This window comes from Telopea speciosissima, chromosome 9 (assembly GCF_018873765.1).
Source record: "Telopea speciosissima isolate NSW1024214 ecotype Mountain lineage chromosome 9, Tspe_v1, whole genome shotgun sequence".
Taxonomy (NCBI): domain Eukaryota; kingdom Viridiplantae; phylum Streptophyta; class Magnoliopsida; order Proteales; family Proteaceae; genus Telopea; species Telopea speciosissima.
Window position 1 is genome coordinate 49,241,223 of NC_057924.1, and position 16,402 is coordinate 49,257,624.

General features: G+C 40.4%; 1 protein-coding gene across 1 annotated transcript in view; it reads right to left on the reverse strand.

The window, feature by feature from the left end:
- LOC122639868 (ABC transporter C family member 2-like) overlaps positions 1-16,402 on the reverse strand; it is a 114,072-nt gene that overhangs the window by 3,149 nt on the left and 94,521 nt on the right. The window contains exons 24-26 of the mRNA XM_043832874.1: positions 6,543-6,664; positions 5,562-5,807; positions 2,986-3,409 (exon numbers count right to left, since the gene is read on the reverse strand). Coding sequence (XP_043688809.1) covers positions 2,986-3,409; positions 5,562-5,807; positions 6,543-6,664 — 792 coding nt within the window. The remainder of the gene's footprint in view (positions 1-2,985; positions 3,410-5,561; positions 5,808-6,542; positions 6,665-16,402) is intronic.

The window sequence follows — 16,402 nt, forward strand, 5'->3', positions numbered from 1 at the left end:
GTATTTTAATAAAATTTGTATCAATTCCTCCTGCATTTTTACAGGGTCCTAATTGGAAAAGTTTAACTTACCATTTTTAACCTACCTAACAGTATGGAAACAAATGTGCTTTTAATATCTGGAAGCACAGGTTAACTCAAATAAGCCTTATCCCCGATAAATTTGAGTGGCTAATCTGCATGCTCAAAGCACTGACATGAGAAACCTAAGATTGCTAGACCTGCTGACTATTTAATATATAGCAAGCAAGCTGGGAACAGGCCCATATCGGTACAAGATATTATTTGCTATTACTAATGCCTATTTATAATAATTAATAAAGAAATTAGCAACATCTTTGTTTTGATTATACCTATTTTAAAAAAAAAATTCATTTTAAGATTCCAAATTTAGGGCACATATATAGTGCAATTTGAGTTTACTACATAAGGAAATAGAAGAGATGAGCTACTTAACATTGAAAATAAGAGATATCCCCGTATTCCCATTTCCAGTATCCTGGTTCAATCATCTTTATGGAATAAATAAAAGACAATGTTGCTAAAACAATAAGGGCAAGCTGGACAAAATTGAGAGTAGGTTCGGAGTGCAGTGATATTGATGGATACTACTAAAATTGAAAGGAAAGTTTTTAAAAGAAAGCTGTAAAACCAACATTATCCCATGCAACATGTTGGCAATCATAAAATAAAACATACATGAAATGAGAAGCAAAGATGAGGCTGTTGGGATGAATGAGGGCAAGTGAAATCACTTCGCCTTATGCCTCCCACCACAGTGTTATTCTCACCACATTAAATCAATTCGCCATTTGACTTCTCATTTATATTTTTCATATCAGTAGAAGCCAAGGTCAGCGAATGCAGTGGCACATAAACTCACTAAACAAGGGTTCTGAGGCCTACAATATGCTTGGGGACGGGTGTTGTTTCTTGGTTTGGTTTGGTTTGAGCCATGGCCTCGGGGACCTTGTTTCTGATTTCTGATACATTGTTGTTGTACCTTTAGTGATATTTTCCTTTTCCATATCCATAAAACTGTCATTCATAAAATAAATAAATAGATAAATAAATAGAAGGAGATCAGAATAAGGCTTCTAGAAGGTCCATAGTTTCAGTCAAAACAAAGTAGCAGCAGATAAGATTACTACAGTTATTGTCGTTTTTTACTCCTCTCCTAATCCAGATCAGAATCACAGCTTAAAGGATCATGTTTGAAAAGTTCACAGCAACTCCTAGAAGGACAAGGAGTCCTACACTCTTACTACTAACAGAAAATGACATTCTAGTCCTGTCTTTGTTTCAATATATTTTCCTAGTCTATTTAGGTTGTTTTGATTTGTTGTTTAACAATTTTTCTTAGTTTCAAGTCTAGAAAATTCTGCTACTTGTTGCTCCCCATGTTAGGAAGAATAATAAAAAAAAACCCGGTTATGGGAGAATAAAAAACAGGGCAAGAGATTGCTGCCTGGTCGCGTAGCCCCTGCATCAGCACGGGAGCCAATGAGACTATGAGAGCATGAGCAGGGGCATCAACATGGATGGGATTTTTAATTTCACAAGGGGTGGGCTGGTAATTGTGCGGGCTCTTGTGTCTAGGCGCAGGGGCTACACAACCAGGCAGTGTTCTTTTTCCCTATTAAAATAAATGAATTTGTGAAAATTTAGGTGAGTAATAGGTTACAATATAACAGGAAGTCAACTGAGATGATCAAAAGAACCAATGAAAAATGACTGCATCAGTGAGCAAAGTGGTTTAGTACAACTGGAAAACTATAAAAGTAGGCTGCGGCCAATAGGTACATGCTAGTTGTAGGTAGGGTTTTTGGCCTCTTCCCTTTGGTGCTGGAACTTATCTATTGTTTGTTCCATTTAATATGTTACTTAACCCAGAAAGATGAGGGGTTAAAATTAAATGGAAATATGGCCCGAGTTAGTTGGACTGACTCCAAGTAGTAGGGATTTGCATGGCTGACTCCAAGTAGTAAAGATAAGGCTTTGCTGAGTTGAGTTGAAATAATAAGAGTTTAAACCATTTTACTAGTTACAAGCCAGAGAAATGGTTTACAGAAGAATAAAATCATTAGTGTAGAGATGTTATTCTGTGTCTCCAATTTGATTCAGTGAAGTGTAGGTCTAGCACTTGCAGCAAATCTTTTTAAAAACTGATTAATGCTGAGGTTCTTGAAACTAACCGTTTTAGAATTTCTTTCATTCAAGATGCGTTCTAGAAAGTACCAAGTACTAACCACAGTGTGAAAGGAAGTCTTCCTGAAATCAAACTCAAAATTTGGAATCCTACTTGCATGTATATACGTACACTTACATAAGAGGATCCTAGTACTAGGTGGAGAAAACAAAAAAGGAAATGAAAAAATATGTCTAAAATTCCATAGGATGCTTACTCTTTGTAAGATTTAATACCACATAGACAATACAAGATTGTCCAGTGGAGGGAGGAAAAACAGCATCAAATAATCCACTAAGTAAAATCAAACAAAATCTTACAAAAAGACAAAAATACATAGTTCTCATTATATTCTACAAAATGAATAATCACTTTGAAAAGATAATTAATTTTGAGACTCAGAAATGACAGTTAAATCAATACAAAAGATGAGGAAAACAAAAATAAAGGAAAACCATTAAAAATCCTTTTTTTTTTTTCCATAGTATTAGATGAATGCAAGAATAAAAAAAGAGAGCGTCCCAGTGCACGAGGTTCCCTCTACTGCAGGGTTTGGGAGGGGCAAATGTACGCAGCCTTACCCCCTGCTTCCCAGGAGAGGCTGTTTCCAAGTTTTGAACCCACAACCAACAGGTTCCAATAGTGCAACTTAACTATTGCGCCAAGGCTTGCCCACAATATGAATGCATGTATAAACTGAATAATTACTATACTTTGTTGACAAACTTTCCTTTTAACTTATGCATGTATGAGTATATCTTTGGATTGGTAACACCATCTAGGGGTACTACAATGTACCTTCAACCATTTTGTAGAGTGCTGACCACCATCTGTCTCTGGGAACTTGGTATTGATTTAGTGACTCATCAATATCTTTGTCATGCTTCCCTTCTAAAACACCCTGCAGAGTGATGACTGCATCTTTGGTTTTCCTGATGATGCTATTTTCATCTTCAATCACCAGCTGCTGGAGATCATTTTGTGAAGAACTCAGGCTCATGGCAAGTGCAAACTGGGCAGCAGCAGCCCAACGTGAAGAAGCTAGCCATCTCCTTTGTCCTTCTTGCTGCATCATTTCTGCATTGATTGACCTGTTCTCCCCTTCTCCAAGGACTAAACTCCGTAAATACTGTGCATTTGCAGCTCCAGTACTTTGGACCATCTTAGAGAAAGCACTCCCCTCATTTAGCAGCAGATGCTCTGGGGAATCAAATTCTAGAACCTGAAGGCAGAAATTCAAGGATTTTAACATGCATGGTATCAAAACTTAGGGTAGAAATAACTGGATAAAACACTACTAAATTTGACATTAGCTTCTTAACATGCTGCCAATTCCCCGAGGGTGACTTATCCCATTTGAGGAAACATTGAGAATTGTTAAGTAGATAGTTACTGCATACCCAACTTATACAATTAATGTGGCAAGTATGTGCAAGTCCTGCCGAAAAGCTTTTTTAGGAAATCTACCTTGTTACGCAGTCTGATACCTAAAAGATGAAAGGATTTCAGATGCAAACAGGCCCAAGGATTTACTTTTCTATGCAATGGCTATGAACAGAGCTTAATAATGATAAAACAGGTTCAGATAAGTAAACAGAATAAGAAATTGATACAGAGATTCAGATCTGGCTTGAGTTTACAGAATAGATAATTTTTTAGATCTGAGAAACATAAGGAATGAATTTAGAACAGAATAGTGAGACAACAGATTCAGAAAATTATCTGAAGTATTGCAGAGAACAGAACAGAAGATCAGGTTTTAAAATCTGAAATCTGAAATCTGAGAGATATATTTCCAGAACAGAATAACAGAAACATATTAGAAGTTGATATCTTATCAATAGAATGCAACCAATAATACTCACCTATAGGCTATAGTAGAATAGTCCTGTTCAGTACTTGCAGTATCAACAGAAAAGTAAGAGACGGTATAGTAACGGAGGAAAATAACGGAGAAAGAGAGAGGAGAAGAGTTCGATAGGAGACTTTTTTTGGGACTGTGAACAGTAACTTGGAAGAAAGAGGAGAGAGATAAGAGAGTGGTAGGGGAAGAGCTCATAGCCCACACACTTTTCACAAAATAAAATTCTATTCCACTGTGTAAATTGATGGGGGGTAGGGGGAGATACATCCTTATATAAGACCCATAAGTAGTGTTTAAGTGAATGTAAAGAAATTCAAACAAATTCTAACAGAATTAAATAACCGCCAAGCAACCTAATGGACTTAAACACAAACACTGACTAGACTTGCATTAATTAGACCAACTCTAGTAAACCCCATGATCTTTCATTGGTCCCACAAATAAAAAATTGTGATTAAAATGAAAATATTGCCCCTGGAATTTAAAGGAATTGCAAGAATGCCTCCAACTAAATAAAAGTATCTAATTACCCCATTGGGCCCTAATTAAACCCAAACTTGAGCCCAATGGTTTAGAGAATGGACTGTATCTCTTTGGCTTTGGTTTCCAAATTCTATCGTGTCTGTCTAGCCACTCTAATGCCACTGCATCACTTTGCAATGACTAATCAAGTACGTTCTTTTGCACAATTCAGGACAATGAGGAGCATTCTGGTAAAATGTCACAAACAAAGGTAACATCAAATTACAGCCACTGTCCCACTATCAAATATTATATCTCCTAAACTGCTGGATGTTTCCAATGAAGGTACAGCAGCATGTTCTCCCACTTAGAATTAAGTGCAATATTTTCATGAAATATCAGAATATGGCAGACCATTTGGACCATTGACTTTTTCACAAGGACGATCCGTTCTGTTGATCTGAGCAGAGATTGTCCACTTTCAAAAACTGTTGACAAGTCAGAACCACCCGGTCTAAACAATCAGAAAATAGGATCATCCAGATCCTTCAAACCGGATGGTTAAAATAATGGACTGAGGGGGATATACTTCCTTAAAAAGAGGGTGGGTAGCAAAATTCAGGTAAGAAGGAAGACTTAAACTCTGGGCTTCAAGCTCAACAACTCAACTCAGCTTTATCCCAACTAAATGGGGTCAGCTACATGGAGAAACGCTGGGCTTCAAACTATGGCAAACAATCCATTTCTGCTGCGGCAAAGCATGTTCTTGGTTTTGGTTCTATCAACTCTACAACAACAACAACTCAGCTTTATCCCAACTAAATGGGGTTGGCTACATTGTTCTATTAACTCTACCATTCATAATAAAGTTCAATATTTATTAACTGAGTGACTTCAGGCTGTTTGGACTGCCAGATCTCAGATGGCTGGACCGCCGACCTTTTGCCTGATAATCCAAAAACCAGTGGTTTCTAAAATCATTGACAGCGTTTTCCTTCTAAAATGATAAAGAAGTATTAGAGTGAGCAAGGTAAAAGTATGGGCTTACCTGACCAGCATCAAGTAGAAGGACACGGTCACAATCAATTATTGTATTTAGTCGGTGAGCAATTACGAGCATAGTGCATGATTTAAATTCATCTCTTATGGTTTTCTGAATAAGAGCATCCGTTCTAACATCAACAGCGGCTGTTGCTTCATCAAGAACAAGAATCTTTGATCTCCGCAGCAAAGCACGAGCAAGGCTTAACAGCTGCCTCTGTCCGACACTGAAATTTTCCCCAGCCTCAGAAACCTTAACAACCATATGATTAATTTCAAGTCAGTACCTCCCATTTGTGTTCAGCAGGGGAAAAAGCAAAGAGACTGAACATGCAGTGAATAAAGATGTAGACAGTTGAGTAGTTTATTTTGCACAAAGCTCAGTCTGGAGCACTCCTTCAACCAAATACGGTTGGAAATAAGATGAAGCTGAAGATTAGAAGCAAAAGTCTACAAGAAATTAATTTACATGATCCGGCTACCGAGTTATCTATGGTAATGAATGTGTGCCTTCAAGATTGTCAATCTGCACTGACCTCCCCCCCTTCTCCCCCCCTGCCCCCCAAAATAAGGGATTTGGTCATTTGGATTCATAAACATGTGACGGTCTATGCTTTTTTTTGAAGGGACTATTTTATCAATTGGGCACTTCTTGGGTGGTCCATTTTTCAAGAATGAGATCCATTCAGAGATTTGCGATGGTCAGCAAGTGAATTTTCTGGGCTATTATTCATACTGTTCTTTTTCTTTTTTTCGTTCCAAAAATGGGAAAGAAAAATTTACTGACCACCAAAAGGAGGAAAAACAAAGTATTGGATGATTAGACATGAATAAAATTCCCTGCATGTGCAAAAAATTAATTGATTGGAAAATCAGACATATGACTCAAATTCCTTGCATGGGTACTTTGTTAAACCCTGTTTCCAAACAGAAGTAATTCCTGAAAAGCTATAACAAAAAGAAATAGTAAGCAAATAAGAGCATATACCTCTGCGTCCAGACCCAAAGAATTCCTTCTAATAACATCCTTTAGATGTGCTCTCTCCAAAGCCTCCCATAGGTCAGCATCATTGTGCTCAGTGAAAGGATCAAGATTAAACCTGACAGTTCCTACACAACAGAAAAGGACCATAAGGATATAACGAATATTTCAACAATTTTTTTTTAATATTTAACCAAAGATTTTATTAAGAGATAAACAAAAAAAGTACAAGGCTAGTATACATACAACATCACAACATAGTTTAAACAACAGAGAGAAAATAGAAAACTAAACGAGGCCCACAAAAGACCACAAAACCGTGAATGGTAAATATTACTGCCAGGTTTGAACTATTACTAAATAGAAAACTAAACAAGACTGACTTGTATTAAATGGTAAATATTACTGCCAGGTTTTCAATTAAACCTAGGATATTTGTGAGGAATAGCCAGGTACACCTTAGGATTTGAAGCATGAAACTGGCACAAGCACCCATCAATATCACACATCAAAATGGTGCATTATCCATTGGATGGCCACAGCCTGAAAGATGATCTGATAGGAGTGTCCAAACCATCAGAGTATATCTTTTAAGGCTCCGTTTATTTCCTGGTAAAAACCCCCCAATAGTAAAATTGTCGGGTAAAATGTGTGCAAAAAATAAGCTTTTATCTGAACTTTGCTTTTATGTAGTTTTTAGCAGGAAACAAATGGAGGCTAAGAGAGTCAGGCTCATATATTTGTTGCATTTTTATGCTACTGCACCACTCAAGAAGAGGTGCTTCTGGTGATCCATATTGACCAGCTTGTCAAATTCCACCAAGACATCCAAGGTTCCTCTTCCACTAAGATGGCGAGTCAATTTATCAGTATTAAGTTAAAATAATTTATATGACCCTGATGGGATATTATTAGAACCAAATAATGAACCTATTTGACATACATCTCTACTTGAATAAATTTTGGTCAAAAAGCTATAACTCAAGCCCATGGTCGAGAATCATATCCTTTCCAACAACAGCGATACTGGAAATTGTTAAGAAATAGAATGGTTTAATGCTTAAGTGAATCAATATGATTCCCTAAGCCCTGTATTTATATTAATAAATCAGAATTACATAGACACTTATGCCCCTATATAGCCAACATAAGTATAAACAAAAGAAAGGGAATAATTAACATAAGAATAAAACAAAGAGGAAAGGACCAGAATACCCCTACGGTATTCTGGCCTATATCTCTAACACTCCCCCTCAAGTTGGTGTAAAAATGTCACACATGCCCAACTTGGCTAGAAAAGGATGAAACACTTTGCCAGGCAGCCCCTTCGTGAACATATCAGCCAGCTGATCAGTAGACTTCACATAGGGAACACAGATTAGTCCAGCTTCAAGTTTCTCCTTGATAAAATGTCTGTCCACCTCCACATGTTTAGTACGGTCATGTTGGACAGGATTATGAGCGATGCTTATGGCAGCCTTATTGTCACAATATAACATCATTGGAAGTTGGACAGCAACTCCAATATCTTGCAACAACCCCTTAAGCCACAACAATTCATAGATACCATGAGCCATCGCACGGAATTCAGCCATAGCACTGGATTTGGCCACCACATTCTGTTTTTTACTACGCCAGGTGACAAGGTTCCCACCAACAAAAGAGCAATATCCAGAGATGGACTTCCTATCACTTGAACCAGCCCAATCCGCATCAGTGTATGCTTCAACCTTCAGATGACTATTGGGAGATAAAAGTATCCCTTGTCTCGGAGCAGACTTCAAGTATTGTAAGATGCGAAGGACTACCTCCATATGAGAAGAATAAGGGTCATGCATAAACTGGCTGACCATACTCACGGCAATGGCAATGTCTGGCCGAGTGTGAGATAGGTAGATAAGTTTGCCCACCAACCGCTGATAACGACCTTTGTCAACTAGTGTGCCTTCTTTCTCCTTGAGTCTTGTCGTAGCTTCTATGGGAGTGTCCGAAGGATGACACCCTAGCAGCCCCGTTTCAGATAGTAGATCCAGAACATACTTTCTTTGAGACAGAAATATACCCTTTGAAGAACGAGCAACCTCTATCCCTAGAAAATATTTCAGAGTCCCCAGATCCTTAATTTCAAACTCATGGCCAAGGAACAACTTCAACCTGTTGATCTCATCACCATCATTACCGGTCACTACAATATCATCAACGTAGACAATGAGGAGAGTAACCTTAGTACCCACACGTTTGATGAACAAGGTATGATCAGCATTGCTTTGCTGGTAGCCCACGGATAGCATAGCCTTGTGAAATCTACCGAACCAAGCTCTAGGTGACTGTTTCAAGCCATAGAGTGCACGCTTCAGTTGACACACCTTACCCTTGGTAGCAGGACTTGAACAACCTGGAGGAATGTCCATATAATACTTCTTCCTTTAGTTCACCATGGAGGAAGGCATTCTTCACATCCAACTGCTGAAGATCCCATCCAAGATTCACTGCACAGGATAGCAATACCCGTACAGTATTGAGTTTTGCTACCGGTGCGAAAGTCTCCTGGTAGTCAATGCCATATGTCTGAGTGAAGCCTTTAGCAACCAGGCGTGCCTTGTACCGATCCACTGTACCATCTGCCTTCTACTGACCACAAACACCCATTTACAACCCACTGGTTTTTTCCCTGGAGGAAGAGCTATAAGATCCCACGTATTGTTTTTGTTCAATGCTCTCATTTCTTCCAACATTGCTGCCTTCCACTTCCCATCTGTAGATGCTTCCTACCAATTTTTAGGAATGGAAACAGAAGAAAGGGAGGAAACAAAGGTACGAAAAGAGGGAGAAAGAGAACTATAAGAAACAAAACGGGAAATAGGATGTAAAGTGCAGGTCTTGGTACCTTTGCGATGTGCAATGGGTAGATCAGAAGAGGAGGGCTCACCAGGAGAAAGAGGATCTGGATCCTGAGGCGGCAAATGGATGGGTATCAGTGCTGCAATGGACTGATTCTGCCCTCTATTAGAACATCTCCGGTTATAAGTGAGAATGGTGAAATTGTCAATGGTCCTCTGAAAGTTACGAATGGTCCTCTGTGCTGGAGTCAGCTCCCCCTGAATAGGAACATTACCACCACCTGTTTCCATGATCTCCCCCTGTATTGGATTCCCCTCAGGTGAAGGGACAACAGCCTCGGGAGGCTGTACAGCAGCCATTAGAGGCTGGGCAGCAGCCTCGGGAGGCTAGACAGCAGCCGGGGAGTGTTGGTTGGTGGCTATAGGTGATGGAGGGAGGGGAAACCCAAGAGTATGAACCACATCTTCACTAGAACGCTCCCCCTGAAGAGGTGGGGAAGAATAATAGGAAAGGGTTTCATGGAAAACCACATCCATACTGACCATAGTATGGCGGGTAGGAGGGTGGTAACACTTGTAACCTTTCTGGGTTGGAGAATAATCCAAAAAAAATACACCTTAACCCACGGGGTTCAAGTTTGCCAGGGGATTTAGTATCCCTAGCATAACAGACATAGCCAAAGACCTTGGGAGGTACCACAAAGGAGGAATCACCAAGTAAAATGTCAGATGGGTTACTGGAATCCAGAACCCGTGAAGGTAACCTATTAATAAGGTAAGCTGCAGTGAGAACAGCATCACCCCAATATTGGGATGGAACATGTCGAGCAAACATTAATGCTCTAGCCACTTCCAACAAGTGGCGATTCTTTCTTTCAGCCACACCGTTTTGGGCCGGGGTATCAACACAACTAGTCTGATGTATAATCCCATGATCAGCAAGGTACTTTTGAAATTGGGATTCCTTATATTCAGTGCCATTATCATTCCGTAAAACCTTTAGAGTGGCTTGGAATTGGGTCTGTACCATTTTATGAAAATGTTGAAAACAAGAAAAAACTTGGTTTTTAGACTGAAGAAGATAAATCCAAGTATTTCGAGAATGACAATCAATAAATGAGACAAACCAACGATGGCCAGAAATAGAGGTCTTACGACTAGGTCCCCAAACATCTGAATGCACCAAATGAAAACAAGAACTCCTTTTATTTGATAATGAAAAAGTTGCACGTGTCTGTTTGGCCAGAACACAAGCCTCACAAAAAAAGTTATCCTTATTACATTTGGTGACCAGAGATGGAAATAAATGGCCTAAAATTCCTAATGGAGGGTGACCTAATCTAGAGTGCCATTGGTAAAGTTCAGAAGAGACCAAGGAGTTCTGATGTAGTGGAGAAGGTACTGGTCGAGAAAGATGACCATCATCAAGCAGATACAGCCCATCGTGAAGTTTACCCAATCCAATCGTCTTCCCAGATGCCAGATCCTGAAAAACACAATGGGAAGGAAAAAAGGTTACCTTGCAGTTAAGATCACGAGTAATACTACTAATGGAAAGGAGGTTAGTAGTAAAATTAGGTATATGTAAAACAGAAGACAAAGGAAGGTTGGAAGTGCAGTTGATGATTCCTTTTCCAGAGATGGAAGAAAGGGAACCATCAACCACTTTGACCTTGTCTTTCCCAGAAGTGGGAGAATATCTATAAAATAAGCTAGAAGTACCAGTCATGTGATCTGTAGCCCTGGAATCAATGATCCAGGGATGGGAAGCTACAGAAGCACAATGACCACCAAATGAGATACCTGACCGGGCAAAATATGAACCTGAAGGAGCAGAGGAATTGGCAGGGGCAGTGGAAGTAGTAGAGGCAGCAGTAGCGGAAGACCTTAGTATACGCAGGAAAGCCTGTAGATCGTCCTGGGATAGACCAATGTCTGTAGCTGGGGCTGCAGCAACAGATTCAGATTGATTTGCCTTGCTTTTAGGTTTTTTCTTGGCAGCCCGCTTGGCTTCAAAGTCAGCCGGTTTCCCATGAAGCTTCCAGCACTTGTCCTTGGTGTGATAAGGCTTGTGACAATTGTCACAGGTAATAGGACCTGAAGTAGAACTACCAACAGATAAAGTACCAATAGGGGCAGCAGTAGCCTGGGCAGCAGTCTGGAGAGCCGATCTGTCCGAAACAGGAGGAAGTAACATAGCAGCCCTGCGGTTTTCCTCTGAAGAGACCAGGGCATAGGATTGTTCAAGTGTGGGAAAAGGAGAATGACCCAACACCTGAACACGGATCTGGTCATATTCAACATTCAACCCGGCCAAGAAGTCATAAACCCTAATCTTGTCAACATGCTTCTTATTGGCAACTATGTTGGCAGCTGTATCAGGGTGATAATCTGAAAAATGGTCCAATTGCTGCCAGAGGCTGCGGAGAGTGGCATAATATTCAGACACAGTTAATTCCCCTTGAGTAGTATGAAGGACCTTCTTGCGAAGCTCATAAACCTGAGCATCATTACCAAGCTGCCCATACGTCTCTTTATAGGCTGCCCAAATCTGAGAAGCTGTATCAAGTAGAAGAAATCCCTGTGCAAGATCTGAATTAATAGAACCAACAAAATATGACATACGAAGACCATTGTTGGCTAGCCATCTAGTCTTGGCAGCACCAGGGGCAGTCGGCATAGGTATAGTCCCATCAATATAACCAGTGAGGCCACGTCCAGCAATAGCAAAAGAGGCTGATCGAGACCATAGTAGATAGTTTCTGCCGTCTAACTTAATAGGATTAGGGTGGAGATCACGAAAATCAGATTTGTCATGGCTAACCTGATCAGAAGTAGCTGTGGAAATATCAGTGGAGTCACCCATAGGGCAGAGAAGAGCTGTCCAGCAGAGAAATCCAACGGAGAGACCAAACCAAGTGCCGAAAGGATATCCGAATGGCCCTTGGTGATAGGAAATACACCTCCCAAAAAACCAGCAGCAATAGAGGAGCCCTCCCCAAGATCGAGTGTGTTAGGGTTATGGAAGAAAACCCAAAAAACAGAGATCGATGGGGCAGGGAAATCCAAAAAAAATTGTTGAAGAAGGCTGATCCAATCGGTCCACCAATCTGTCCAATAAACTGCAGAGAATGTCCTTGATGAAGAATAAAAATAACCAAAAGAATCAGCAGCTGCAAGCAGCCCAATCCCAAATACCGAGAAGGTTCAGGGTTTTTTTGAAGAAAAAAAACCTGAAAGAATGGCTCGATTGGGAGATGGGGTCTTCAGTACCTGTAGCAGTCCAAAGTCGCAGGAGGGGCTCCAATAGAAGGAGAAGCAGTCCCAATAAATCGAGGACTGAACTTAAAAAAAAAACACAGGAAACTCCAATTAGCGCAAGGGGGGAACCAGCAGCTATCGAGAATAAAGGTTTAGGGCATGGAAAAAATGAAAAAAAGAGGTGGGAAGGGGCAGCAACTAGATCATCTGATCACCTCTGCAGTGCTGCCTTAGAGAAGGAGAAGAAGCAAGGAGAAGGGAGAGAAAAAAAATCGAGAGAGAAGGGAAAGAGAAGAGAACACGATGGGAGGGTGGGGTTTTTGAAAAAAAATCAGAGGTATCGTGGCTCTGATGCCATGTTAAGAAATAGAATGGTGTAATGCTTAAGTGAATCAATATGATTCCCTAAGCCCTGTATTTATATTAATAAATCAGAATTACAGACACTTATGCCCCTATATAGCCGACATAAGTATAAACAAAGGAAAGGGAATAATTAACATAAGAATAAAACAAAAAGGAGGAAAGGACCAGAATACCCCTACGGTATTCTGGCCTATATCTCTAACAGAAATGTACCATTAGTATCAAATTGAAAGTCTCCGTACAATTTCAAGTGAGATTATATAGTAGATTCCATAAACTGAGAAGACAAAGCTAAAAGATGCAGTCAAAACACACCCAATAAAAAACAAAAAAGGTTTATTTTAGTATATATGAGTTCTAGGATGGGTTATACTTGTATTGAGCTTGTTGTCCATGGGGTTTTCATAGTAATGGTCATCTTTAGGCCTATATTATCGGTATCAAACATGAATATGGATTTTCATTTATTTTATGAGATCTAGTGTTAGTTGGTTTGTTTAGTTTCTAACTCCAGTTTCCTTACAGAATTAGGCCAACTTAAGTCTACTTCAGTTTTTCTTCTGTTCGAGAGCCCTATGAGTTAGGAATTTGAGTATTGAGTTCAAGTTTCTAGGTTGGGAGCATTATTTTTTTTTTGGAAGAATAAATAATTCAATTACCAAAGGCAGAGGGGGGGGGGGGAGGATACAAGCAAAAGCCAGCACAAAGCCCTACCAAAAGGCAAGGACAAGATACAAAGGACAAAAGCCCTAACAAAACATCGCACTAAAAGAAAAGAAAAAATTCCCGGCTCAATGAAGACCTTCTATCCCGGGTCTATATTCTCGTAGCAGAGGACGTGATTTCTGATATCTAAATTGATAGGTGAGTTGATCTCTGGGATGGGTAAGGAGTAGGTAATGCAGGGGTGCTTCTTAAGGAAAGGAGGGGAGCTGGGGTTGCAACGATGAAAAACTTTGAGAGACGTGGGGGCAATAGGGTGATGCGAAGGGGGGTTCAGGCCCAAAATAGGATGGGAGATTCGGGAGGGGTTAGAGCAATGGGCTTCAGGGTAAGAGGGAACTGGCCCATTAGAAACAGATGGGCCAGCCAAGGAGGGAAAGATGGTGGGCTGGGTCAGAGAGGGAGAAGACAAAGTAGAGGAAGCCGAAGGGGGGACCACCACATGGGTGGGTAAAATCGGGGAGAGAGAGGACCGAGAGGACAAAAACCCTTTGGCCTGCAATTTGAGGAAGGAAGAGATTTCAACGTTAGAGGGGAGAGAGCTAGGGGAAGCCAACGCAGGGACAACAGGCAAGGGATTAGAGGGGACAGGCATAGGATGTTGACAGGACAGGTGTTTAGGTTGAGCAGGGTTAGAAGTCAGCTCCTTGGAGGAAGCATAGTTGTCACGGCGATCCAAGTCGGTGGAGGGGTGTCTGATTGATATATCGACACGTTGCCCGCCATGGCATTGCCATGGTGATCATGTCGACCATGGCAGAATTGTAATTAAATCCAAAGTTGAATGGCAAACTAGTAGATAAATCAAGATTTATAAGAGCAATGGCAGAATTGTAATTAAATCCAAAGTTAAATGGCAATCTATAGATAAATCAAGATTTATATGAGCAATGGCAGAATTGTAATTAATCTGAAGTTGTAAAGGAGTGGCAGAACTGTAATTTAATGGAGTTACAGAGAAAACTGAATGGGCTAAACAAAATAGCAATAGAGAATATAGGGGGTTTTATATAAATAATATAAGTTGTCCTTACTTGCAATTTTAAAGACTTAATGTCTTCTTCAACCTTGCAATAACACGATAGAAAGAGAGGTAGAGTGGCGGTGAACTGGAGTAGTTCCAGCAGAGGAAACTCCTTATGAAAACGATTCTCCCTGCAATTTCTGGAACAAAATCGCAGCACCAAGGTCTGCCGATCCCAACGAGAAATAGCCCCAAAAATCTGCTGGCAACCGAATGGTGAGATCTGAAATCAGATCTGGCAGATGTCTTAGTTGCAGGTTACTTCGAAAAATAGAATCTCACAGAAAGAGAGACTTCTGGATATGAAACTTCTAGGTATGGATCGCCCAAGAGAAAAGAACTGTAGAAACAGATTTGAATTAGGTTAATGCTTGGATGATTAGTTCATCCCAAGCACATTGTATTTATAACTATAATGAAATAGTAAAGATAATTACATAAGCAATGTGGGATTAAACCACATAAGAAACTAACAAATAATAAAGGAATAAAGTCCAGAATACCCCCACGGTATTCTGGCCCAATATAACTAACACTCCCCCTCAAGTTGGAGCATATATATCATGCATGCCCAACTTGACTAAGATAGGATGAAACAGCTTGCTACTCAATCCCTTAGTGAACACATCAGCTAGCTGATCAGAAGACTTCACAAAGGGAACACAAATGAGGCCAGCTTCAAGCTTCTCCTTGATGAAATGTCGGTCAACCTCCACATGTTTCGTGCGATCATGCTGGACAGGGTTATGAGCAATACTGATAGCTGCTTTATTGTCACAATAAAGCATCATTGGAAGATGGACAGCAACACCAATATCCTGCAATAACCCTCTAAGCCACAGAAGTTCACAAATTCCTTGTGTCATTGCGCGGAATTCGGCTTCAGCACTAGACCTTGCCACAAGGCCCACAACATTTTGCTTTTTGCTCCGCCAAGTGATAAGGTTTCCACCCACAAAGGAACAGTAGCCAGAGATAGGTTTCCTGTCAGGAGAACCTGCCCAATCGGCATCAGTATAAGCTTCAACCTTCAAGTGACCATTGGCAGATAGAAGAATTCCCTTTCCTGGAGCAGACTTCAAGTACCTCAAAATATGACGGACCGCATCCATATGAGAGGAATATGGATCGTGCATGAACTGACTCACCAAACTCACAGCAACTGCAATGTCAGGGCGTGTGTGGGAAAGGTAGATTAGTTTGCCTACTAACCGCTGATAGGCACCCTTATCAACCGGCTCACCCTCTTTCTCCCTAAGTTTCGTAGTAGCTTCCATAGGAGTATCTGAAGGATGACAGCCAAGTAGCCCTGTCTCAGTCAATAGATCAAGGACATATTTTCTTTGAGAAAGAAAGATGCCCTTTGAAGATCGAGCAACTTCTATCCCTAGAAAATATTTTAGGGGACCAAGATCTTTGACCTCAAACTCACGGCCAAGAAGAATTTTCAAATCCCTGATTGCAGCATCATCATTACCAGTGATCACAATATCATCCACATAGACTACGAGAAGAGTAACCTTGTCACCAAGTTGTCTGATAAACAAAGTGTGATCAGCATTGCTCTGCGTGTAATCTGCTGAAATCATAGCCTTATGAAATCTGCCAAACCAGGCCCTGGGTGACTGCTTCAAGCCATAAAGGGCACGCTT